The sequence below is a fragment of the Ischnura elegans genome, chromosome 9 (genome assembly GCF_921293095.1).
Source record: "Ischnura elegans chromosome 9, ioIscEleg1.1, whole genome shotgun sequence".
NCBI classification, from domain to species: Eukaryota; Metazoa; Arthropoda; class Insecta; order Odonata; family Coenagrionidae; genus Ischnura; species Ischnura elegans.
The window spans coordinates 693,287-720,327 of record NC_060254.1 but is presented as its reverse complement, the minus strand read 5'-3'; the positions used below and the strand labels follow the sequence as shown (position 1 = coordinate 720,327).

At 37.7% G+C, this 27,041-nt stretch overlaps 3 protein-coding genes across 13 annotated transcripts in view; 2 read left to right on the top strand and 1 right to left on the bottom strand.

Annotated features, from left to right (window-relative positions):
- The window catches only part of LOC124165624 (heterogeneous nuclear ribonucleoprotein K), a 113,675-nt gene extending 95,167 nt beyond the window's left edge, over nt 1–18,508 (top strand). For 4 of the 5 annotated variants that reach the window (XM_046543097.1, XM_046543096.1, XM_046543094.1 and 1 more), the window contains 2 exons: nt 7,185–7,260; nt 17,928–18,508. In XM_046543097.1, coding sequence (XP_046399053.1) covers nt 7,185–7,221 — 37 coding nt within the window. In that variant the 3' untranslated portion in view covers nt 7,222–7,260; nt 17,928–18,508. The remainder of the gene's footprint in view (nt 1–7,184; nt 7,261–17,927) is intronic. The other variant, XM_046543095.1, reaches the window with a different exon arrangement.
- Nucleotides 18,297–20,422, bottom strand: LOC124165625 (lysM and putative peptidoglycan-binding domain-containing protein 3). Its single transcript, XM_046543100.1, has 3 exons — nt 20,210–20,422; nt 19,928–20,132; nt 18,297–19,858 (listed from the first exon to the last, which is right to left on the bottom strand). The coding sequence occupies exons 1-3, from the start codon at nt 20,254–20,256 to the stop codon at nt 19,325–19,327; spliced, it is 786 nt and encodes a 261-aa protein (XP_046399056.1). The 5' UTR covers nt 20,257–20,422; the 3' UTR covers nt 18,297–19,324.
- Nucleotides 20,423–21,538: 1,116 nt separating this feature from the next.
- The window catches only part of LOC124166097 (probable protein arginine N-methyltransferase 6.2), a 192,062-nt gene continuing 186,559 nt past the window's right edge, over nt 21,539–27,041 (top strand). For all 7 annotated transcript variants that reach the window (XR_006866397.1, XM_046543731.1, XM_046543729.1 and 4 more), the window contains exons 1-3: nt 21,539–21,755; nt 21,832–21,946; nt 22,055–22,176. Coding sequence is in view for 6 of the 7 variants with exons in the window: in XM_046543731.1 (XP_046399687.1) it covers nt 21,693–21,755; nt 21,832–21,946; nt 22,055–22,176 (300 nt within the window). In the remaining variant the exon portion in view is untranslated. The remainder of the gene's footprint in view (nt 21,756–21,831; nt 21,947–22,054; nt 22,177–27,041) is intronic.

The window sequence follows — 27,041 nt, the reverse complement described above, 5'->3', positions numbered from 1 at the left end:
GCCTGTTTACATAGTACATTAACCCGTTCAAGTTAATGTCTAAATTATGAACACGAAAATGCACCGTATATTCACACAACTTGTGTGTATGCATGAACAGAAAATAGAACCTGTTCAAATTTGGTTCATGCATTCATAGTCGACCTTAGGGGCAGGGGACGTGCCCCCCCCCCTCCCCCAGATGCTTAAAAAATAGACAAAGTTTTAGGACAAAGTTTGTGGCAGCACTTCTGCTTCTCAAGGAAATTTAGTATCCTTTACTCCTTTCGTAGTTTTGGACTGCGCTCCTCATATATCCCACTTGTGAGTGAATATTGCACTGTAAGGGATAAATTATTTTGTAACTGCAAATTTATCATTCTGCTCCTATTTATGTACGATTTAATGATTATTTCGTATGCATTAACTGCATACTTGCATCGGTTTTCACCCTTCGTTCTTATAATGCTTATTATTGGATGTAATATATGTGACTGCAGTGGCTTCGATCTTCACTACCACATGAAGTGAAGATCGTAGGATGGAGACTGTTTATCGTAATTTTTTTCAGCTCGTTCACGTTTTTCTACTCATTGAAAGGTTTTTTACCAGCGTAATTTCGCTGCCATTGCTTTATATGATGTTATTAATGGTAATGCTGCTTTTTTAAATTAGAAATTGGGCAAGAGTTTAAGCTTCCTTTATATGCATGGCTAAATTTTAGGGATTTGTGAAAGTGGTTCACCCAGTGCTAAATGGTGGATAAAATGCCAGTGTTTGGCGTTAACATACCTGCAGTTTAAAGTCTGGCGAAAGGAGTCACACATAATGTTGTTTAATTGACACTTATTCTGTTTCTATTAATGGTAGTATTTGCTAGTACTCATTCAGTGCGAACTTGCCTCCGGTTTATCAGTTTAGTGGTAAGATTTGCAAAGTTATCAGTGTTTATTATTTACTGTGTGTGCTTCTATTTATCAACCTGGAGGTACCTCGCAGGGTTGTGCTTATTTCTGCTTTTTGTGAGTAATACCATATCATAGTATTTCCTGGAGTAAAGATTTGAGATAATCATACGTTACTTTGTAGTATTTGACATTTCATTAGGTCAGCGTTGAGGACACTTTCCATTGCAGTGTTTGGATTTTAATGCTCAAGATAAAAGAAAGAGTGAAAACCAGGGCAAATATGCAGTAAATATCAGAATGATATATTTGCAATTGAAAAGGAAAATTTCCCGTTGAGTGCGTATATATATGTATATACTTGTATGAAATTTAAGCAATGTGTAGCCAAACACAGGAAAAGGAGTATTGGAAACTAAATCCCTTTGAGAAGCAGAGACTTGTATTAAAATGGTCCTCAAATTCTATAACAGCCTATCTCTGAATGAATATACTGTCTCTGTGCAGCGTGGTACCACCTCTTTTCTCGGTCTGGGTCGTTTGGCACCACAAAAAATACTTTTCTGGTGTTTAACGAGAGGTAGATTCACATTCGGCACACAACAGTACACGTAAGGATTCCTCCCACACATTTAAAAATCTGTTTCATCTACCATTTATTTATACTCGAAATAACGCCTACGATAATGCACTCCTTATGCAATGCAGATATCATCAGGTTCACACGTTATCAACATGGTGTCACCCAAGAAATAAGTTTTTGGCGTAAGAATTCAAGTTGAGACTTCAAACTGCTCTAGGGATGAAATTATTTCAGAACTCTATGTTAAAGTTTGGTGAGAGCCTTTCTTACACCCATTGCTTTATAAATCAAACATAATATTTGATCCCTTGTAATCCCTTCTATTCTTATATCCTGTTAGCAATTTTAGCTGTGGGTTCACCAAGGTTTCATGAGAATCCTAGCCGGATAATCCTTAATATAATATTTTTTTAAAAGAGCTCTTGAATTATTCATTGGAGTCTTGTTTTTGAGTAAATATGTCACACTTTGTCATTCAAATATACTCCCATGTAATACATTTTTGAGAGGTTAATTTTGTATGCCATTTGTAGATGTTCAAGGAAGTATCTCCTCTGGTTTGGTCCAGTATGTGAATGAGACTTGTTACACTCCTTGTTTATTCATCATGCCTGTAATGTGGAATGAGTGGGTATTATGGATTATGAATCTCATGATATCTTAACAGTTTTCCCTCCTGTAAAGAGGCATGAGAAAGTAATAATGCATGTTCGTTTGTTGATGGTGTTGATGATTGCATGACATGTGTATGTAATTTTATTGTGACTGTTCAGGGTGGTGTTTGAGATAGCTTCTTCAAGGTGATGCTGGTAGTTAACTAGAGTTTCAAATTTACATTTTACATAAAATGTTGTGGTCTTCTGATATCCTTCAACTGTTAGCATCGAAATATACCTCTGTAACATTCACAAATCTGAGTTGCTCGCTATCATTTTATAAGTACCGTGACCAGGTACATTAGGGCTAATAATTTGTTGTCCTTTTGATCCCTAGTACCAGTGCATGTCACTTCATATTAGGAATTAATGGGACTGTAGTATGTTTGCCATTCACTAGTACTCCTAAACATTCAGTGTTATGTTTTAAGAGTGATTACTTTATGCAGAGAAAATCCCCTAAATTCCGGCTTGGGTAGGATGGATCAGCTGCTAATCTATTTGATAGTTCTGAGTAGAATAACAAGGGTTGATGTAAACTCAGTGAAGAGTGGGTGGTAATTTTAACTTATTAGTAAGTAATTCACTGTTTCCATGCATTCATTATAGAGAAAACAGATGACAGTATTCACCTTTTTGGAATTGTTCTTTGCCAAGAAATGTTAAGGCACAACATGGTCAAGCTCATGTTCAATGAAAGTTATAAATACTAATGCATTGGTACAGTGATTCATTTTGGCTTTAGAAACCTATCAACATAGTGCAAGTTCAATTGAAAAAGGTTGAATTAATATCTTATTTCAAACTTAACCTTTTGAAAGTAAAGCAGCAAGAACTTGGATTGTGACATGCTAAGGTGTTTTTATGTTTTAATTTTGTTGGTGTATTTTTATGTTGGCAGAAGCTATAGTTTTATAAAGTTGAATATTTTTATCATCTTGGCAGAATTAATGAACGGGTCAATTTCAATAATTTTTTTCTTCTTGCATTCTAAAAAGGACTAAACTTATAACTTAATATATATTGTAAGTAAGAATGAATATTATTTCTAATATTTCACTCCATTAAATATTGAAGCATATACATGAACGTATATATTTTCAACAGAAGCCTTCCCTGTCTTTAAGCCAACATTTGCGTCATCTGTGCCTTGTGCTGTTATGTTGAACTGCTCCCAGAGATGGTCTAACATATTTAATGATGGCATTTCTTGATTTGCCACTTCTGCATTTCTTATACAAATGTACAAATTTTATTTAGTTGCTCAAGTTTTCAACAAAATGAGTAATAAAGTAAGGATGGGTCTGTTTCACTTTTATGTTTGTTGTCAGATTTTGGTTCTGCTCCTTGCGTTATTTCTCGATCCAGGTTCTTAAGCCAAGGGTCTCATTTTCATTGTTTAGTTATCAAAATCTTTTAATGGTTTTTGTGATGGTATTATGAAAAGTACTTAAAATGATTCATCTACTATTAGCGCAAAGAAGTTAGAATGGTGAACTTTAAGCATTTGTATAAAATCCTGCCAAAGCTACCACAATAAATCATTAAACTTTGTTTTAACGTAAACGTATAGCTTCTATGGTTGAAAGAGTGAATAAGAACACGTGTAAATCTATGAGAACCGTGTAACCGTCTTCATCTCGTCATGGGAAAAATATTTAATTGGTGCATTTCATTGTATTTTTTATAGAGAGAACAACATCTTCTCATTACAAATAGCTTTTTAAAATTAAATTTTCCTATTCTTTGATTTTTGAAATGGCCAAAAGGTAGATATCAATTTCGGAGGTGTAGGAAAGGAAATTAATATCAAAGTTATGCATGCTACATGTAAAAAATATTACAGTGGAACCTCGTTAAAGCGAGTAGGGCTATAGCGAGACCCCCGCTATTACGAGAGATAGCCGATGCACCGTCAATTGATCCTATTATAAGCATGTTAAAAATTTCGTTTTTACGAGGCCCTTTTGGTGTTGGCTCTCGCCATAGCGAGGGTTTCACCGCCGGGAAAAGTTACACCAAGACTCCTTAATCTCTGTAATTGCTAGCGATCTGTCAGAAATGAAGTTAATGGAGTGCTCAGTCTCAAATTTATGTGGTAAACTGTCGTTCGATAAATAAGTAGTTAATTTTGGTGAAAATATTGTGGCATTAGCATTCGCGAATGCTTCATCTTCTTTTGTTCCTCGGGCGGCAGAAAGCAGACTGCAGCATACCCGCATGTCCGTGAGTTGTGTGAATAGGAAGCATTTGATGGAACACACCATGGCCAAAAAAACACCAAACACGTCTAAGCGATAAAATAAAAATAAAGGAGTAATATGAGGTATACAGTGGAACTTGGTTAGTACGTTCCTCCTTAGTACGTTTTCCTCTTTAGTACGGCGATTTCCCTCAGTCCCGGTGCCATCCGAACAAAATACAGGTAAAAGAATTTGGTTAGTACGTTTGAAAAAATTGCGCTTTCCTGGTTAGTACGCTCAATTGCTTGCCGTGACGCAACCCCCAATTCGTTCTCTAGTGTCTTCTTAAGGGTCTCAAACGTCTGAATTCATGATTTAATTTATTATTATTAGCCATTAACATTCTTCCATTCATTCCACATCTCTTTCTTCTACCGTAATTTATCCAAATGCATTTCTGAATTCTTGTGACGTGCTGAATAATAAAATGCGGCCATTTTTCGGGAATTTCTGACTATGAAAAACTACAGCCAATAAGAAGCCCCAATTTTCCCCACCCCGAGCTCCTCACCTTCTGTTGCCTTTGGAGCGCTTGGGAGCTAGGGAGTGCCCACTGCTGCGCACCTAGTTCGTGAGTGGGCAATTGTTGCTATTGCACGAGTTATCATGATGAAGAAATGAGTCTTAACGGTATTAGACAATTCCCACATTATCTATAGCAGTGCTGCTCCATAAACTCGACGTCGTGCGTATTTTCTTGACTACCGTTTTGGGAGCAGACGATCCTCTGGATCTCCACGCGAAGCTTAGCTTAAAAATACTTGATCTCGGTACGAAAACAGATGACATTAGACAAATTTTGAAAGTAAATTTCAACTGTTTAATATAAAATTTTCTTGTAATTACGTCGTAATCTTATAATCTTGCGTGTCATCAGTCGATATATCGATCGATTTTACAATCGAAATGGTATCATTCCAGAAGCGAATGTATACGGCTGTTGCCGTAATTTGAAAGTCAATATAATTTTGCCCAATTTTTATGATGTTTAAAAAACCAGTTGACTTACTCCGGGTTGTTGTTATATTCTCCGAGTACGCTGTGAGAAAGAAAAATGACTTGTCTTCGCTTGTCTGAGCTTCACTCGTCCTCGTTCTTTAAATATATATAGGATAAATCACGGGAGATAGACGCCGTAATCATGAAATCGTCTCCGGGATGTCCATGAAAAATTGCGATTTTTATTCACATGGTATTGTTTTTCATGGTAGCGCTCATTTTCTTGATTTTAAATGTGAAAAAAGTTCAGGAAGGCGATCCTATGAGAACTACGGATAGTAATTGTAATTATGACGACTTTTTCACTGATTGCAATAACCCCGACTGCTATTATTTACTTTCCTCGTTAGTACGTTTTCCTGGTTAGTACGTTCATTTTTCGTGGTCCCTTCAGAAACGTACTAACCAAGTTCCACTGTATTGGCTATTATTTGCACCACCTCCGGTAAAGCGACAATTCGCAATAGCGAGTGTTTATTGGTGCACCGTGGGGTGTCGTTTTATCGAGGTTCCACTGTACTAAGCTTTTCATGCAAGGAAATGCTGATATTGTTCCTCTTACTTAAAATACACCAAAAAGACAAAAATCATCAATTTGTTGGAGTGCATTGCCACAGGATGATTTTCGTCTTTTTGGTTTATAATGAGGTTTCCTTCCATGGAAAGCTTAGAAATAGTTTTCCGTATGGGATACGTTACTTCTATGTTCATTTTCTTTTCTACAAATTGAAATCTACGTTTTGGCCATTTCAAAAATCAAAGAATGGGTAAAATTTAATTTTAAGAGACTATTTGTAATGATGTCAAGATGTCATTCTCTCTCTACAAAAAATGCAATGAAATATACCACTTAAATATTTTGCCTGTGACGGGATGAAGAAGATGACAGTTTTGCCGTTATTGCAGATTTTCACATGTTCTTCTTCACTCTTTCAACCCTATAAGCTAAATGTATGCATTTAAACAATGCTGAATGTTTTATCGTGGTAGTCAAATAAACAATGAGTAAAACGATATATGACACGACCCTTTGGTAGGATTTTATATTATTACTTAATTATTTTGTGATTTTTAATTATTATATGATTTTATTATACTTTTGATGCATGATTTTTATAAGTTAAGTTCTAACTTTTTTTGCGCTGATAGTAGTTGTTGTACTTGGTTGCTTCCATTACATCTCTTAAATTAAAGCAATGTAAACTATGTTAAAGAGAAGTTTTCCATTAAAAATTTGTGCACAGTTGGTATTTCATCACCTACTCTTCTTTGGTTTCAATTCCAAGTCCGAGCTCATAAACTGGTAGTACATAGGACTGAAGACCAAACTGACCCATTCCTGTAAGGAAATAATTTTTTAAGCTTTGGTAAGACACTCTGTATTGCCCTTGAATAATCATCGTTTATTTATCTGGTGCCATTCTTTAGCCACATCTTTTGGTTCTCTTTAAGTATGAAACATGTTTGAATTTGCAGATGATGAGAGGCAATTAAATGTGGTCTTGCCATGAAATAGTAGATGCAGTAGGTGCACGATTGTGGAAAAGGAGCATGTGGTAATTGATATTGTCCTCAATTGAATTGTAATGGGGTAAAATAATGCAGTCCTAGAAATGACCATCATTATTTGTTCTCTTGCGCTCCCCCTTTTATTTTGTTATTATTCTTGTGTGGCAACATGGTGAATCCCTCCCCTTCCCCTCATATCTCTTCGAGGTAGGTGCCAGATGCTTCTTGCCTCAATTATGCTCTGGGGAATGCGTGGGGTGCTTGAAGCATATTATTTAAAATGTCACTCCATCATGGTTATTTTTTTCAGTGTCTGCAATGCTGACACTTCCAATAACTACTCATAGAGGAAAAAGAGTGCTACATGGCAGGGAAATAAAGGAAAGGTAAAGTCTAAAAAAAAAGAGAATCTTTTATGGGAAATGATACCCTTTCCTCCTTGAAGAGACCTTGGTTGATGAAAAAAATGATAATTAACTTGAGCATTTTGCTTTTGACAGAATGGTGCGTTTTAAGGCTATATAGTATGACACACTACTTTTGCATATGTCTGTAATCTTTACCAGGCAAAATTGTAAAGCATCATATAGTAAGAACAAGTGTTCAATCATCTGAAAATATTGTCAGGGAAAAGAACTTGCTCAACTCTGTCAGGAGTACAGAGTCTAAAACATTGATTTTTATGACACACTGTTATATGTAAAATGGCCTCAAAATTTAAGAATGTAATTATAGCATATGATGGTTTCAAAGGTTGGTCGTGCAATATGATGGCTAATGCTTCAATTATGTATTTGTTACCTTTCAATCAGTTTGTTTATTATCATGATATAAGCTGCAACATTTCATTGTTGTGGCACTGTCATGGCTGTGTTTGTCAATGATAGCTTATCACATCTGCTGTTGAAATTATGTCTTAGATTAATTTGCTCACTTATGTATTTCAGCCTTGAGTTGTGTAATGATTCTCATAGGCTTCCCCTGACTCTCTCCAAGAGCCAATGAAAGAAATCTGCCATGCTTGCTCTCTTGACATAATTTAAACATGAAAAGGATCGATCTATCTTGTTGGTTCTAATGAGAATTGTCAGTTCAATGATATCTTGCAAATTCCATGAGCAGAGAATTCTTGATTTCGTGAACTTCCATTATTAACATGCAAATATTGCTCTCAAAAGTATTGAAGATATGGATGTATACATGCTTCTTGTTATGGTGATGATAAGAGTTTTTTTCTGTTTCACCACATTACTATTGAAGCCTTAATGGTCTATCTGCTATTACTTGTTGTTTTTTTTTAAGGGGATGGTTATTGCAATATGGAATATTTAAGGCCTTTTTGACTTCTATTCAGTTTAAAGAAACCAGTGTAGTTAAAAAATGTTGGGATTTTTGATCCATTGAAAAACTTGACCAGGATTTCTGTAGTTCACAAGTATTGCATTGGTTACCTTCAGTCACATGGTGAAACTTCTATTCTTTGTTGTATGTTATTTCTTCTTGTATTGAATTTTTTTTGCAATGCCTAGGAAATAATCAGTCTTCTTCCTGTATCTTTTCAATCCATTAATAGTGGTTGTTAAGAGTTGTATGAAATAGTTGAACAGTGTGTATGATAATGGAAAAAGGAACTTCTTGATGCTTTGCCTAAAGTGTCAACAATTTAAAGTTAATTTTTTACGTTACAGAATTTATCATTAACACGTTGCGTACCGGGGTATTTAAATTCCTTTTAACCCTCTGTTCCGGCGGTTTTTTAAACATCACTCACTTAGAAAACCTTCCATTCGAAAAAATGCCATAACTTATTTAAAAATTAAAATTTTTTCATGCAATTTTGAATGCAATACTCACAAATAATTTCAGAATCTTTTTCTCGTGTGATACTCCATGAAACACTTTCCCTTGTGGATTGGAATGCCGCAAGTTGAGCACACATATCTTGTCTCTTTTCTAATTTTTCTCGTAGCGCACATTTTGCATCTTCTTGTGTGATATTTTTTCGTCCCCTTCCCCACAATAGGAACGAGATGGTGTTTGCTAAGGTCTCTCGATAAGCGCTGTGGGTGATCTCTTGAAGGGGCCCGTCCTGTTGGCTTATCATCGCAGTCATCATCCGAGAATGATTCACTCGACTCCTGCCTACTCGCTGCCCACTCTTTGGCGGTCTGGAGCAAAAAGCTTTTGAATCGAATGCCATTATTTTTGTTTAGAGTTTTATAAACTCTGAAAGCATTAAAAAGAGCGCAATTTATTAGCCAAAGCACGACTTTCTTCGACCATTTCATTGTTTTTCTCATGATGGAGTAATAGGATAAGTACATATCCGCCCTGTCAACACCTTTCATGCACTCATTGTATTTTAGAATACAAGTGGGTTATATATGATCTGGGTTTTCTGATTGACTGTCCTGTAACCCTATCTTTTACCTTTGAGTTACCCATGCTGGCGTTATGAACAGTGCTAATCATTCTTACTTCCCTCTTGTCTTTCCAAACCACTAGTAACACCTCACCTTTACGAGAGAACGTGCTGTCCCTTTTTCAAAGTTTTTGCCTCGCTCTTCAACGTGGGAGGGAGTCCCCGATTTGGTCTTATGGTTCCACACACTCTTACTTTGTTATCTAAGAGCAGTTCTGCAATTTTCACACTATTATAATAGTTGTCTTGATAGACATGATGCCAAAGATTGAGATGTGGCTTCAAAAGAGACAAGATGGTTTGTTCTAATTTTTTCCCCTCGGCTGAATAAATTTCTAAATTACTAATGTAGCCAGAATCACTTTCACAAACCATTCGAACTAGTAAACCATATTTTACAATTTTTGCAGGATTATAGGTCTTGATTTTCAATCTTCCTCTCCATGGAATCATGGCTTCATCAAGTGACAATTCCTGCTTTGGTTTATACACATTTTGAAATTTTTCAACTAAGTATTCCAGGGTGGGTCTTATTTTATATAGTCTATCCGAAGTATCTGAGAATGCTTCGTTATCACTAAAATGCCACGCTTTCCATATCTGCTCAAATCTGTTTCTCGTCAGTAGCTCTCTAAATATTTTTGTTTCGATGAAAGGATCTGTACTCCAATACTCCTTCAGTGTATCTTTCCTCACTTGACCCATCAGAATCAAAATAGAAAAGAATTTTTTCATTTCAGCCATGGTTATGTTTGACCACTTCCCTGTTTTTGGCGATTCTTTGTATTTATGCTTATTTTGACAGTAATACAAAATGGATTGATGGCACATCATTTCAAAAAAATCATTACCAAGAAATAGTGAGACTACGTCAAGGATGTAATTGGAATTTTCTGGTAATCGCTTCACTCCAGGTTGGCCCAAAAATTGCTCTAAATGTCTCTCAAAATCTATTTTTTCCCATGAAGTAGAACTTCCTGCCAAAGTATTGTCTTCATTTTCACTCGCATCGGAGTCACTTTCACTGATAACTAGAGGAATACGTTTTCTAGTTTTCATATTCACCACAACATCAGAATCGCTTTCACTTTCGTCGTTATCTTCGTCATACCCTAATGGTACATCTGACAAATCATCAGCACACAAGTCTAACAAAATTTCTTCTTCATCCAAAGTGTTGTCCTTCCGATGTGATGCCATAATATGGAATATTCTTATGAGTGGTTTTTAGAGCACAAATGCGTGCAAACCTTCAAGCGAGAAAAACTTGACACCAAATGTTCTATTCACTTGGACTCAGGGAAACACCAACTGCTCTTGACACATTAGGAGAGGAAACTAACCCAGAGGCAGGAAACAAGTAAGAGAGCATCATCTCCCTCCATGGCATGGACGAAAAGAACTGGGGGCCTCATTGTGAGTCCCCCAGTTCCTTTTGTCGAGAATGTTTATGTTGACGGAGCAGAGCAGTCCACTTGCTGAGAGTGCATCTCGAAGAAGCGGCGATGAAGATAAGGGTCAAACTCGCTAGATAAAACAAGGCCATGTGGATAAACTCTTTGGAAATAATAAGCCAAGTGTGTGGGGTAACTCAAGGAAAAAGATAAATAAGAAGCCAACGCTTGTAAGAAGAGGAACGCCGATTCTGGGTGGAGGTGTTGAGAATGGAAATATGTGCCTATTCAGGCGTAATGCCTTTCGTTTAAACATGGTTAAAAAGCTAATGTTTAGAATATAACTTTACCCAATCAAACTTAATGATGTATCAATTCATTATTAATAACGAACAACAACTGATAACGTTCTAACGAATACGGATTGCACGCTTTAAAATTGTTTTGGTTGACGCGCCTAAATGACGAGAATCTTCGTCATCCGTCCGGAACGTTCGGGAAAAAAATGACGAGAATTCTCGCCATCCGTACGCAACGTGTTAACTTAAACCCTCCTAGTAAGCTGTACTGTGCGCTATGAAAACTTGTTTCACTTTCCTCTTTTCCATTTCTAAGCTTTCTATTTACCCAAGAATGCAGTCTAGATAGGTTGCAATTGGAGCTATTTTTAAGTGTCGTGCGCCCAAATGTTCAAACTGTAGTGGTACAATGCTGTTATTCCGCAAGTTGTCTCATCTGATTAGGTCATACATATGACTGCATTTTATTCGAGTTATACGAATGAAATAGGCAGAATATGGTGAACGTACATTGAAATATTTGATGCTAGAAAACAAATCTGTCGACCTTTTGATAAAAAATAATGAACTGGGATATTTCCATTTATTTCCTGGGATGATTCGCTAATTTCTGTGTAGTCTGAGATTATTAGAATTAGGTATTTGAAAGCATTGTTAAGTTATAATTTTAAAGCTACTGCTGAGATGGCAATGCATGAGATGAAGTCACTAGCAAGGAATTGTTTTATTGTAGTGCTGCAAATTTCTAACATTTTGTAGTTGAATTTTAACTGTATGCTCCTTATTGATGAGAGGAAATTATGAAATTACAATTGTAGTTGCTGTTATTTACTGTATATTTTCTGAGCCTTAATCGCATGTGCTCTCGCAAGAAGTGTTTTTCATTTTTAGATTGGAAGTTGATCACTTTAAGCAATAAAAAAAATTAACATTCCAGCGCACACCAACCTTCGCTCGTGTAGTCATCATATCTTTGCGTTTGAAATGACACTGCTTAAATAACTTAACTCCATTATGATGATAAAAAATTTCTCTCATGCTTATGCTTGCTACGATTAAAATTAATGAAATGCTTGTCACCGTATGATCAAAATGAAGGCTACAAAATTACGGCCAGAATGAAGCCAGAATTCGGGCCCCCTGGGTGGGAGTCGATGACACTAACCATTACACCAACTGACCCATCTGTTGGGGGTGGTGCTATTTTGGAGTTATGTAAGGGTTAAAAGTACCACATGAAAATGAATTAATTACAGCCAAACTAAGGCCCAGTGGAACTACTACCAGTTTAGATATGTGTTTGCCATTCCGACTGCCATAAGAAATACGGCATTGAAAAAGGCGGAGCAAGGTACGTGGTCTCCCCTTGTTATACCATTTTTCTGAACTGAAGGCGGCTGACCTTGAGCGTGCTCGCAACCCACCCACTCTTCTAGCCAATCACAGAAGAGCGACAGGAGAAAGTGTTTAAGAGCCTGCAGTCTCTCTCCGAACTCCGAGCAGTGCACATGGCTCTCCAGCTGGCAGTGTTGCCAAGTCGAATCTTTGGAGATCGCTTTGGCGCTCGTTCTGCCGTCCCCGAAAGTACCGTCACTCCCAAGGCTGGCAACGCCGGTCGGCCGGATGGAGGGGAGAGTAGGGGAAAAGGGAAGGGGATGGAGGGGAACGGAGAGGTGGAAGGGGCAGCGCTTCTGATTGGCTAGTTGCTATTTTCCACCCAGCCACCTTCAGTTCAGAAAAATGGTATAGTGCATTTACGTGATGATTCCATTATTTTGGTATTTTTCTACGAAAATTCAAACAATTTCTGATAAAACTCTATCACTGTTATTTAAATTCCTCCATTTGGTGATTATTTCTTGTTCCAGTATGTTTTGCGGAAGTTCCATGAATTAACATGAAAAAACGTATTTCATTTCTTTCTGCAGTTGAAAACTGTGGAATGTGGTAGAACGATCCTGCCACTGAAGACTTTTTCTATCATCAAATGCGATATCTTCATTATCTACGCTAAAAAGTCTGCTAAGCATGCATAAAGAGGTGATTAAAATGCTGTTGTTTAAAAAAAAAAGTTCCATTTCAAGTGATACGCCTGCGATGGCATTGAAATAGTACACTGACAATTAATGAGTGTATTCAAAGTACTGCGGTAAAAACGATTTGAATTAAAATTGGTAATGAAAGAAAATATTTACTTAATAGTATTTCACGAAAAATTTAATGCAGATGTCACTTGAGTAAAACAAGAGCAAGCTGCAGGAAACTGTGACTAATATAACATGTTTGGGTAATATTTGCAACAAAATGAAAAAGCATACGCATGTGATGGGCCCTAAGGGCAACAAAAGTATGAATTTATTGATTTAACATTCTCAATTATGACTGCGAAACATGGAAAAGAATGCAGAATTATTTTAATTAATTAAACTAAATCACAGCGTCAGGATTTCACATTTGTCATTGCTTACAGCGCATTACCTGCCCCTAGAAGTATCCTTGTAAGTAACACATCAAACTGCAAGGGTTTTGTTGGGGAATAAAGAGTTCTATTTTTTCTGCGTTATATCACGTGGGGAATGCTTCTTGAGATATTCTTCAAGGATCAGAGTCCTTCCTTCCACAGCTATGGGTTTACACCACAGGCATCACCCGCAATTATGAAGAGATATAAAGCTTTCATGCTTTATATTAGCATAACCAACCTTCCAAACGCTTAAAGTTCCTGATTCTCAATCAGTCACTGAAATACTCCCCTTTAGACTTAAGCACAATCTCTTTCTCAGTAGTTGCCGCAGATTGAAGAAGGGAAAACCACATGATCTCCTTGTAAACTATTCATGCTCTGCATTCCTCTGGCGCTTTTGCTGTGATGGTTTGGCCCTCACAATGGCAGACGTAATCTTCTCTTTGCTTTTTTAAACTGTGAAGAGTGAATGGGAAGATTAATTAACTGTGCCAATCTCATTTTGCACTATTATTTTTATTTTCATGCTTAGATGTGTTATGCGTTGTCTGGCCATGGTGTTCACCTTCAAATGCTCTCTATTCTCACGACTCATGGATGTGCGGATATGCTACAGACTGCTTTCTGTTGCTGGAGAAACAAGAGAAGATCGAGCTTTTGCGAATGCAACATATTTTCACCGAAATGAACTACTTATTTATCGAACGACAGTTTGCCACTTAATTTGAGACTATGCAACTTCATTTTTGACAGGTTGCCAGCATTAATTACAAAGATTAGGGACTCTTGCTGTAGGTGTTTTGGTGATGGAAAAATGCTCTCGCTATGGCGAGTGCCAGCACCAAAAGGGCCTCTTGGAAAAGATTTTTTTTTACATGCTAGTCATAGGGCAGATTGACTTGGCCATCTCTCGTCGTGATGGGGGTCTTGCAATAGCCCATACTTGCTTTAATGCGGTACCACCATATGTAGTACTCATTTAAAATTATGTTGTTTGCCAAATTTTCATTAAAGTCAAGAAATACAAGTTTCACTGTAGATTATGAATTACAGATTATATATAATCTGTATTTTACTTGAGGTCTTGAATACGTGTGTGTGGTAGTTAATGGGCCTTTTTCGTAGTTTCATTTCGAGGAGAATGTAACATGATCACCATGGATAACTTGTAGAATATTAGAGAAATGTGAAACTTAATGCCTTCCAAAATCTGTCGCTTAGTTTGAAGCATTAACATGTAATTTTTTAGTGATACAGTGGTTGCTGGTGTGGAAGTAATGTTTACAGAAAACGAATGGAATGGGAGTTTCTGTATCATTCAAACCTAAATGATTGTCACAAGTGTTGTGCAAGTAGTTTTTTTACACTGTCTTCATGAGTATAATTTAACAAATTTAAGGAAGTTATTAATGAGTATTTTATTGGAGATCAAAGTCACTATGGTTATGCTAAAGTTAATATTTACATCATACATTTACCTTTCCTGGTATAAGATAATGTTCTAGATCATGAATAAAAGAGGAGAAATTGAAGAAAGCTATGCGTAGAGCACTGGGGAACTCTGGCACAAACTCTGAATCAGATGAAGGCTACTGTGGATGTGAGACCCTAAAGGGGTGTACTTGACACTGATCAGAATTATTTTGAATTATTCTCACTGTGTGTGGCTTGCATGCGATCATGATTTGTTTGAAATATATCATTCTCTGTACAATAAACCCACAGAATTAGTTGTGAGAATGAATTTTGTGAAATCAAATTCTGGTTGGACATACATTTCTTCTCAACTGCTCATAATGAAAACCATTTGGATTAATTCAGAAGTGTGCTACACACTCCCCTATGTAGTATACGCAAGTCCAAGAGAATGGAGAGACCTAAATTGGAGAAATATCGCATGCTATGAGGACCAGACCAAAGGAACAAATCGCCCCACCAACGTGAGAAATCAGTGGTAGCCTAGTGCAGTGTTGGTGCACCTTGCTATTTCCTCGAGAAAACAATTTGAGCCTTTCCCTGACGCTTTGGGTCTGAAAAGAAAATTTCAGCTCTGTCCTGATGTACTTAAAGCAATGCTCGGAAATCTATTTTGCAAAGAAACTTAGCAAGAGCAAATTGTAGAATATGGCAGAGGGAATGCATTGACTTACCCTGGTGATACCTATGTGGAGGATAATGTAAATGGTTGAAGAAAAAGTTAAGCGGCACCTATAACCCTGACATAGTACAAGTTTACCTTATGGAACACCATCCATGAAAGACCAGACCAGGAAGTCAACCCAGGAAACAATGATTCATTCTATTCCCCAGGACACCATGCCAAAATCTGGTTTGTTCTACCACTGCAACTTTCAGTACAACTAACGGCAGGTGCGCTCTAGCGCGACCACGACCAGAGGCACACAACCAGTTGTAGCATTGCAACAAATGGAGCGACGCGCACTAGGCCAAGTCCGACTCGTTGGTCGAACCCAAGTCGTCCCCGACTCAGCGGTCGTTGCAGGCAGAAATTACACACATTCTAATGGTGTGCCGCGCACTGACTCCGACCCGACCATACCGATTGAGCAAGTGGACGGTGAATGTGTTTCGCTATCGTGGGTGTGGTCGTGGTCTGGTTGGAAGGTGTGCGACAGATCTGTTGTGGTCGTGGTTGTACGCGCCTGGCCTAATGGTTGGTGTTCTCTCTTCCAACTTAAAAATTTATCAGCCATTTCCTCCGAGTATACCTATATATACATATTGTCTTATACCTAAATACTGAAAGAAAGATCAGTACCAAATTAATAGGTGCTAAGTATGGTCTTGCTGTGCTCTTTTGTTGTAAAATCCCATCTGAAAATAGCAAATTGAACTTAAGCCATGAGTGAAAGCTGCATAATTTTTTGACAGGGTCAAATTTTGCCATTTTGATTAAAGGGTAAAAGAATAATGATTTTTGATCCCTAGATCTAGGATTGCAACTCTTATAGCCAGTTGATAGAAGTATGGAAAGCATGGTGGCTGTGTCCTTTGTCTAAACATATCAATCATTTTTACAAATGGTGAGGACTTAAAAACTGGTTTTCAGCTCTGTTTCTCATGGTTTCCGTTACATTATGCAGAGGTTCTTCCGGGTTTCCGTCAGCGTTTATCCATTCTGCTAAACCAGCAGAATGGATAAACTGAAGGAAACCCAGAAGAATCGCTGCCTATCATCTTAATCTCCATGCAAGCCTACTTTGAAACTTTCCCTTGCATTTTTGCTTTCTTTTAAATTTGCAATAGGTGCTGAAATTTAATGAGGGATTCAATATTTCACATATATGTGTCAATCCAAACAGTACCTTAGATAGTTAGCAGATATTTTTTTTCAAGTGAAGGGACTGGTTGGAAGAAGTCTTGTGTTTAAATTTTGACACAATTAGACTTAAGAAAATTTATTTTGCTCTGACTTACTATGTACTAATCTCTGAACTTGCCCAGTTAAGAGTATGATATGGGTAATCTTAATTAAAAGTCATTTCTTTCCACTAGTGCATGTTTGTAGAACACTCATTTATAGATACCTAAACTACCTCTAAACCATTTTCCCGAACTGAAGGCGGCTGGGTGGAAAATAGAAAGTAGCCAATGGGAAGCGCTGCCCCTTCCACCTCTCCGTTCCCCTCCGCTCCCGTCCATCCGGTCGACCAGTGTTGCCAGCCTTGGGAGTAACGGTACTTTCGGGGGCAGCAGAACGAGCGCTCGGCGATCTCCAAAGATTCGGCTTGGCAACACTGCCTGCTGGAGAGCGATGTGCACTCCACGGAGTTCGGAGAGAGACTGCGGGCTCATGCACACTTTCTCCTGTCGCTCTTCTGTGATTGGCTAGAAGAGTGGGTGGGTTGCGAGCACGCTCAAGGTCAGCCGCCTTCAGTTCGGGAAAATGGTATAACCCCTTTTGAGGGATTAGTTTTCAATGGGCAGAAGAAACTTAGTGTCACTGCTATTCTATTTTTAATTTACTGCTGAAGTTTATTTGATATTTTTCCAATATGAATTTGGAATGAAAGATCTTTGGCATGACATGCAAACATGTTAAATTGGTGATATTTTATGGAAAGTGATTGAAAGGTGTAACAATGTAGCTCTTTGCTGGCCTAGTTCTATGGAATCATTAATTGTGATTTTGGGCTCCCTATCAAGGCTGCTCAGAAACCAAGGTCTCTCTAACTATACAGTCGTTAAGATATTGTCTCAGCTTTAATGGCTCTTATGACTTAAGACGAGACTTACCTTTCCTTATGTAAATCGGCTAGTTATTTTTTTGCAAGTATTGTAATTCCTGTCATGGTGAAAAAATAAATGAAATGGTTCTGATATGTCATTGTTTAAGTGGATCATTAAACTGGCTTGGCAATGGTTAGCAGTGGCAGGATATTCATCCTGCAATGAACTTAGTTATTAATTGGCTTGTGAAATGTTCACTAATACTTACTCTTTTCTGTTTCAGTGTGCGGGAAAATGCTGGACACATGTTCTGAGAAAGTTCTGCCAGGCCTGCCACGTCTCTGCCTTGCCATTTCCTCTTCACTTCCCCTATCCACTTACTCCCCAGCTTCACTCAGGCTGTTTAGTTGAATTACAGCTGGCATTTACATCTTATTATACTGTGGTGTAAAATTTGCTGCACTTGGAATGATGCTACGACAGAAAATGGCTTGGATGACTAAGAGGAGCGCCTGCATTTTTCACCCATTGATGTGATGTTCTTTTTTTATATTCAATGCAAGGAATAGATTTCATTTTTATGAAGACACTTCTGTTAGTCATATTTGTTTTAAGTAATAATTGTTGTGCACTCATGTTTTTGTAAAAGTGGACAAAAATGCTTGCCGTTTCAATGGAATATAATTTGTGGTATTTGTCTTAGCTGGTGTTAATTTGTGTTGTGAAAGATGTCGTCCAAGAGTAAACTGTGCAGGTTGTGGAAGACATTCTAATGGTAAATCATTCCTTTGCTATGTTAAATGAACCTCAATCAGCCTTGCTGATGACTGTGTACCTGAATATATAACATAACATCACATCAAATTGGTGTTGACTCATTTTAGTAGTATAAACATTTAGTGGATATATGGCCTAAAATGTAAGGTCAATTGTTATATTCTGCCAACTACTAGTACATGTACGAATGTGTACCTCATTTATATGTTGGCTGTACTTTAAATGAATGGGTGGAGGTTTTAATCTCCCTGTGTGACTTTAGGCCTGATATAGGGTTGTAGTGATGAATGTTCTCAGCCAGATTCAATGCCTGAACTAAATGCATTTTGTACTGGTGGTTCAATTTTTCAAATATCTCTTGATCATTGCAGATGTGAATGTTAGAGTGAGTGAGAATGTTGCAGTTTGTGTCAATTGTGCTTTTGGGGCATGTCACCCATTTCAACATTTTTGGCTCTTGAATGTATTAAAAGTTAATCCAGGGAATAGTAAATCAGTACAAATGAAGATTTTCTGTCAGTGGCATTCGTTATTTGAGTTGAAATGTATAGCTATGTTCCAGGTGTTGAGGTATTTCAGTTGCTAGTGCCAGTATAACTTGAAAGTTTCAGATGGAACTGTATTTTTATAGTAGGTGCAATTTTGTTCCCCAAGTCAGTGGAATCTTAAGTAGTGGAGCTGATGTTTACTGTTAAGGAATTTCTTCATTAACGCACAAGTTGTGTATTTTGGGAATACAATAAAAGACTGAAAAAAAAACAACCTAGCCTGATAGAATTCTTGGTTCCTCTAATGATGACGACAATGATGATGCCAGAGTTTTATAAATAATATATTTCATATTGTAAAAATATTGTTAAAATATCTCCGATTTGAACAAAACTTACGAAGCACAATAAGGCATCACCTCACAGTATCATTTGAAATAGTGAAAGTCTGTTTACCACCCTCCTCAGCCAGGTAAAGGACGTACAAAATTGGAGCAATGAACCCTAACAAAATGGAACATATGAGTAGTTGAACACATCGCCAACTAGTATCAGGTTTAATTAAAGAGCGCGGTCCCGATGATAATGATATGTCCTCCGTTCCAAGTTGTGTCACTGTAAAGTCATAATTTCTGGACAAACCTCGAGAAAGAGTTTTTTCCCTTATTTTCGCAAGATCTCGATCCATTGCCACCAGAAATCTGCGAGCGGCATCAGCATCGTTGCCTTCCATCTTCGACGCTCTGTAAGCGTCGCCAATGCTCACAGTTCTCACGTTCCTACTCTCGTCGACGGCATCCGCCTCGATCTGTGATCCTGGGGGTGATTTCTCTTGGGGCATTTTATGGACCGCAACAACCTCGGTGATTCTGGAGGGTATTTTCAATGTGGTCCTCGCAAATATTTCATTCTCTCTTAGGATGTTGTTAATGCGTTTAAGCTCTTCTACCTAAGAAAACAACATATTTAAACTTTCCCAGCAGGTAAGTCGCAAACCGTTACGATGATAGGTACTTACAGAATATCCATATTGCAAGGCAATATTAAGAAGGGAGTCCCCGGGTTGGAGCTTAATTTCAATCAAATTTTCCGCTTTTTTCTTCTGTCGCAGTGCAAATATTTCTTCTTCGCTATCATCCTCGTTTTCTGAGGGACCGTTGAATACGTATTGATTGCCCTCCAAGTTACCCCTCCTGTATGATACACCTGTGTTTTTCCGCCTCCTGAAAGATAATACTGCTGTGCTAATATTGAAAACGTAATTAGTTCAATGAAAATCTCAACTAGAAAAGAGCCTTACTTGAGATTTTTCTTTTTCGAAGACGAAAAGAAGGCTACACGCCTCATTTTAACAAGTGTATCAACCCCATCTGATAACTAACGACGATTTTCGTAGTTTCTCCCATATTGCGACTTCGGTAAATGTGCCATCATCAAACAGCTGTCACAGTTTCACTTCGTATGCAATCCTTGACGAAACTCATCCCAGCCTCGTCGAACATTATAACGCATTTGATAATTCATTTGTTGAAGTTTCAAAGAATAACATAAACGAATCGATATCTTCAAAAGTCGCATGTGCCTTGTCTACACTACACACTTAACTTAAGTGACTTCACTTAAATATAATCTAAATGTGGTGCGGAAGCTACACTTGAGCTTTAAGTCGACTTCAGCACCGTGATTGTCTATATCGGGAAACAGTTATGTTGACAGATGAAGGTCTAGGAGAGCAATTAGTGATTCTTTGATCCAAAGCGACTGTTATTTGAAATAAACTTCAAAACTCCGTGAATTAACCATTTTGGATTCAGAAGGTTAAAAGGAAAGACCGATTTCAGTTCCTGAGGGAACGCTATATGGCGAGAGGTGATGGAGCCAGAGGAATTTAGAATTACTAAGCGTGACTTCGTGGAATGACATATTCATAACGTAAACAAAAACACTTATTGCTAGTCAAATTCCACTGCTTTATTAAAACCATTGATGTTAAATTTCAACCATTAATTCCTCCCACGTCCAATGAAATCGCCACATCTTATCTCCCTCGGCATCCCTAGGACTAACATTAAAGCCCTATGCAATAGTTTCAATAACAGTGTGTGGGAAGTTACTGAGTGCATTCGTTTACGTTATTTTCGATTATGACACCATGGAAAATAAACTGTTTCACCGGATCCTCTGCCGTCGTCTCATTGTCAGTCTTAAAATTCCTTAAAACGTTTCCAAGTTTTATAAATCGAGTTTCACCGTGAGCAACAGGCATAGCAATTAGTTTTCACGGAAATAAAACCAACAATAAGATGAGAAACACTACAAAATAAATTCGTCGAATTAATATCCCCAACACTAGAAATTAACTAACGAAATAGAACGCTCAATAATCACATCAGACAATACAGCACAACTTAGAACATAATCAACGGGATGATGTGAGATGGGTATTATGTGCCATTTACAACACATGAAGAGCTTCAACCGTGCGGAAACAGTTGCCTACGCAATTTAAGTTGGGTTCTAAGATGACTTAAGTGGAGGTGTACTTAAATGAAGCTGGTGACACCTACACTACCAACTTAAGTACAGAGCCAACTTAAGTAGTCACTTAAGTTACTAGTGTAGACCCGGCAATGGTCCCGGCTCGAGGACAGGGAGAATGGACTTGCGTTATGTTGATAACATTGTTATTTCGTTTAGCGCCGTTTTAAGTTTTTAAATAAGCTATAATATTCAAAGGTGATTTTATTTACCAATCTTTACTGTGAGATTTTAAAGACAGTGAAATGTCTTTGTCAAAAAGTGGCGTTGAACATGAGAAATATTTCAGTAGCTATGAGGACATTCAGGTAAGAAAAATTCCATGCTTATTGCTATTATCATTGATTATTAACGGGAAGTGTTAACAAGGCTTGGTGGTTTCAGGTCCACCGCGTTATGCTGAGCGATAAACGTAGATTGGACGCGTATAGAGATGCTATTCTCTCCAGCGAGGGTGCCTTCAGAGGAAAGGTGGTGATGGATGTGGGCGCTGGAACTGGTAAGTATGTAATTTATGGTTGCCTTTAATCAGATGACACCCAGAAGTTGAATTTCCTGGGAAAATGTTTTAGTTTTATTGTGAAATAAATTCTTCCGTTCTTACTAGGAATTCTATCAATGTATTGTGCACGTGCTGGAGCGATGAAAGTTTATGCTGTGGAGGCAAGCAATTTGGCTCCTTTGGCATCTGAAGTTATAAAGGAAAATGAATATTCCGGTGTAATTCAGGTGAGTTGGTTTTCCTACTTCCGCCAATCACGAAAATCTAATGCTAATGTAAGGAATGTAAGTCAGACTTACAAGAGGATTTGTTGTAAAATTCCTCTTGAAAACATGACGAAGGTGCTTATTAAGGTTTTGTGCAACATATGAAAACCTGACTACAATGCTTACATGAAAAACGTCCAGGATCGCCTAAGAATTTAGTTTTGGACACCCTCAAGCCTAAATATATCAACTTTTGCGAAACTATGAATCCTGTCGAAAAACTTCCTCGTGGGAATAAACTGCCTTACGTTTGTATCCTGGCGCTTTATTCTGCCCTCAACCTTGCTGATAAGGGACATGAAAACATCCTCACTTATCGTCAATTAATATCGATAATATACGGGGACATCGTCGACCAACCCCTCCTCCAAACATGTTTAGCGCGCTTATTCCAACGCTTTCATACCCCATTTCCAGCCAAGGCCAAGTTCAGCATTCATCCTGTTTTCTTTTTTACGCCTCTTTAATATTCAAGGGGCCGTTTCAGACAATTTGAACTGCCAAAAAAGACAGAATCTTTCACTTCCACAAGCTTCCAAATTTGTTTACATAAATATCGTCTTTCGTTTGTTTTTGGTCCAAATCTTAGACCATTTAAGTAAGTAGACCTGCCATTCGGGCGGAACGCTGTGGCCAACATCGCACGGCGTGGAAGTGGGTGGGATGAGGGAGCGTGACGTCACGGTTGGGACTGCAGACGATATTCCGTATGCGCGCTTGAGATATTTTAACGCTCATCCGCTGCAAAGTCGCTGAAAAGTGACGATATTGGGCACGCAAAATGATTATTCACTTAATAAATATATTTTTACGATGAACTAAGGCATTTTATAGCATTGACTGTGCGCAAAAGGCTAAGTAAATCAAGATAAAGCGAGAAGCGATCGTATTAAATAAATTGATTAAGAATGTCATATGTAAACATGAGCGTACCCAGCGAAGGGCAGGGGGAGCAGCTGTCCCCCTAGAAGCAAAAATCGCAAAAGTCTTTAAGCAAAATCAGTACTGAATTAAAACGAAAGTATTCAACAAATTTTCTTCAAACCATGAACGAAAAATGATATGTATTAGTATAAGTTAAGTAACTGAAATAAAACTATTTTTTCAATGAAATAATCTCATAAACTAAAAAAGCGCTGTTATAATGTTCTTATAATGTTGGTTTCATTCATCTTTTCCATGCTAAAATGTCACAACTTGGCTTGCCCCCCCCCCTCCTAGATCATGGCTTCCCCCCCTAGACCATGGCTTTCCTCCCCCTAGACCATGGCTTCACCCCCTCTAGGTAAAAAGTAGGGGTTCTGGAAAGTATCACGTAATTTTTTCCGCAAAAACCAGTTTATTGCGATCTCGGTAATCTTCAATAAAAATAATTAAACAAATTGTTTTATTTATGAGCCCAACACAATTAAGCCTAGATTAACGTATTTACACTGAAAATACGAATTTTGAAAAATCCTACGTGAGATTAGAAAGAAGGCGAGGAGTAAAATCCTACGATATCTCATATAGGATGAAGGGAGGGGTCCATAAAAAGGCAAAATTATTTTAGAAATATTACTTATTACTAGTAGATTAACCTAACGGTGACATTCCTAGAAAATGAATATTAAGACTGTCCCAACGGTCGTGTGTCATTTTTAACCCGTAATTTTAGTAACTTTGCATCGAGCAATATTCATGAGAATTGGCACACTTATACGGGGAAAGGTCCTAAGTTTTGTTGAGTTTAAGCAAAATTTTACAATTTTGACCTTTTGACCTCACAATGTGGGTCCAAACCAAAAATTTTAATTTGCCTTATGTGGTTTTAATGTAAAAAATCGAGATTGAAAAATGTCTAAATTTCATTGACCAAAATGTTAATTCTTGGGTTTTCGGACACAAGAAACCCGAAAAAAACACTTTCATTTACGAAAATTCAGCCGTTGACCCAGTAAGGTCACCGTCAAGGTCATAAGGGTGGCAAAAAGAATAGCATATACCAACAAAGGTGTCGATCCATGGATTTTATAGGGCACCCAAGTCATTGGTATTGTCCAAATACCCGTATTATTCACTAATTGACCTCCAAGGTTAATACGGAGGTCAAAGGCCATAGAGGTAAACGTCCGGCCATCGTGACACACAGGTTTCGAACCATATGTTTTGAAGGGTGCCAAAGTCGATTTTTCAGTTAATAGATCCGTATTGTTGATTTTTTGACCACCGAGGTCTCAATGGGGGTCAAAGGTCATAGAGTTAAATGTCTGGCCATCATGACAACCAACGTGTCAAACCATAGGTTTTGAACGGTGCCAAAGTCGGTTACGCAGTTCATTCATCGTACAACAATTTATTTTGACCTCCGAAAGTCATAATGGGGGTCAAAGTCATAGAGATTTTAGTCGACCGCTTTGACTTTCTGACCGCTTTTGATTAAGATATTTTAAACTTCATTCGCTACTTCGATTAACAAAATTTTATCACCCTCAATAACTTCAATAGCATTTTTAAAAAAGGTGATTGATTGTTTTTAAACTCTAGCTAAATTTGAGGATTCTTTTTCAAAACTCTCCTCTACAATTCTAGGACATTAAGCCTGATATAGAAAGTAGGAATTCATGGTGTGGTATAATTTAAAAATTCTATCTACTGCTGACGAAAGAGATAACTAGCGCGTTTTACAGTAACCAAGTATTTTCTTATACATGCGACTTCCGCAGTTTCACAAAATTCTTTCAGCATTTGAAGACGCACAGTGTAATGTAGAAATAGAAATATATTTTAATGAAAATATTTTCCTCACCTGCGGGCAACAAAACAGCAGCTGTTTGAACGGCGTTGTGTATCATGTGCGCAGCAAAACCGTTTTGATAACTTGTGATGTACAGGCCTTAGATCTGAAGGAATGACTCTGAAAAATGGCATGGAAAGACATCCTTCTGCTGATGCAAGTTTCTTTTCTTCGTTTTTATTATAAATTTCTGTATTTTGGAGGAAGATGCAGAAGTATTTAAATATCTTTTATGCTCTTGCGTCTCCAAGTGCTTCGAAATATCATTCCTATTGCCGTGAAAAATAGAAAATTACCCGTACATTTCACACATTAGACAAAGTAATCGCTCCTGGATTTTTTTAATAAAATGAGATTCACTTCTTAAATGATCTTTGAATTTGCATCCTCTTTTGTTACGCATTATGACAAAAATCTAAAAAATAAAATCATGTCATAAAGAGTTTAAAAAAATACATACGTACAAAATTACAAGAATATATTTATTAAGTTATTCAATGAATATATATAATTGATTTTTTTAAAGCAAATTTATCTCTAAAATTATTTTAATCCAATCCTCTCTTTCTTTCTAATTATAAATATGTTAATAGGTATTATTTGTTCCCAGAATTTTCCGTAGCGTACGTAAATCGTAGTTGTCACTTGCAAAGCCGGCGCTAGACCTTTTTCCACCATCGCAAAATATAAATAACACGAGAGCTGTCTGCTAAGTAAAAAATTATGCATTTATGAAATAACTAAATTACTTACCTAAATCATATGAATTCTGATTTGTTGACATCCCTTTTTAGTAGCGCTAGCGCGCAATTCAATTTGCATCGCATAATTGACCGTTTAAAAATTACTATATGCGAAGGCGTTGCCGCGTTACTTCGTGGACGACCGGCAAATTCTTTACACCATGACCCTTTTCCTATATAAAATTCCACCCGTTTACAATTTTTGTGCAAGATTTCATGTTTTTATAACGATGCTCCGAATGATGCTAGATCGCTAACGAGATAAGAAAAAAATCTGCGGAAGTTTACAAAGGGCTTTGTCTTCATTTTACTGCCACAATATTTTTTCGTCGCTGCCAATGCCGAAAAATGCCACTGTTCATTAATTGTAAGTTCACCAATCCAACCATGGCTGAGAGAATACTTCTCGTACATAACGCAATAAATATTAGTACTTCTAATTGAAAAATCGCGAAGAAAATTGTCAGAATACCGCAGTGATACAGTGAATCCCCATTCGTAGCCATGCGCTACGACGATGAGCGTCCCAACCGTGACGTCACGTCGCTTTAAAAGTGGGTGGGGAAGGAAGGGAGCGGAGGGGAGATGTTGGCCACACGGCGAGATATGGGTAGGGGTGGGGAATGGCGGGTCTAGTTCTTATATGGTCTAAGGTCCAAATCTTAGGCCGTGTTCCAATCACAGATATATACATTAGATTGGCAGTGCCTATGTTTTCCTCACGGTGGCGCTGAAGCCGGCCGGCAGAAGAATTTTGCGCAACTAGCCATCTTGCTTTCACCGACCGTTGCTCATGTGCCATTAACATACGTGTATTTGAGAGGCTACTTTTCCTGCTTTTGGAGCTTTTTAAAAGAAGAATGGTGAACCACTGCGTTATGTGGGGGTGCACATTTAAGTATACTACGAGGGTAAATTTTCCTGGGGGCGAAAATGTGTCTCTACACGCGTAAATAATAGATATAAGGAAAGCACGGTTTGCGTTCAGTAATGTCTCCGCTTCCATCTCACAGAGCATGAAAATATTTTCCAAAGCCTTTTTTTTGTACGTATCGCCACGAAATTTATATCACGTGAAGTGCAGGTTATGCTCTACCTTTTTAAATTTATTGCTGGCAAAATTCACATAGTTGTAGAAATAGCATCATGAAACTGTGACACGTTATTTTTGCTGAAATGCAAATTGCTCTCGAAAACAAATTCTAAAGGTGTGTGACGGAAGCGGATATTTACCGGAGTTTCTGAAAGCGATATCATTTCAAATGCAGTAGCTTCATATCTCTAGGATCGGTAATTAACCCCTCAAG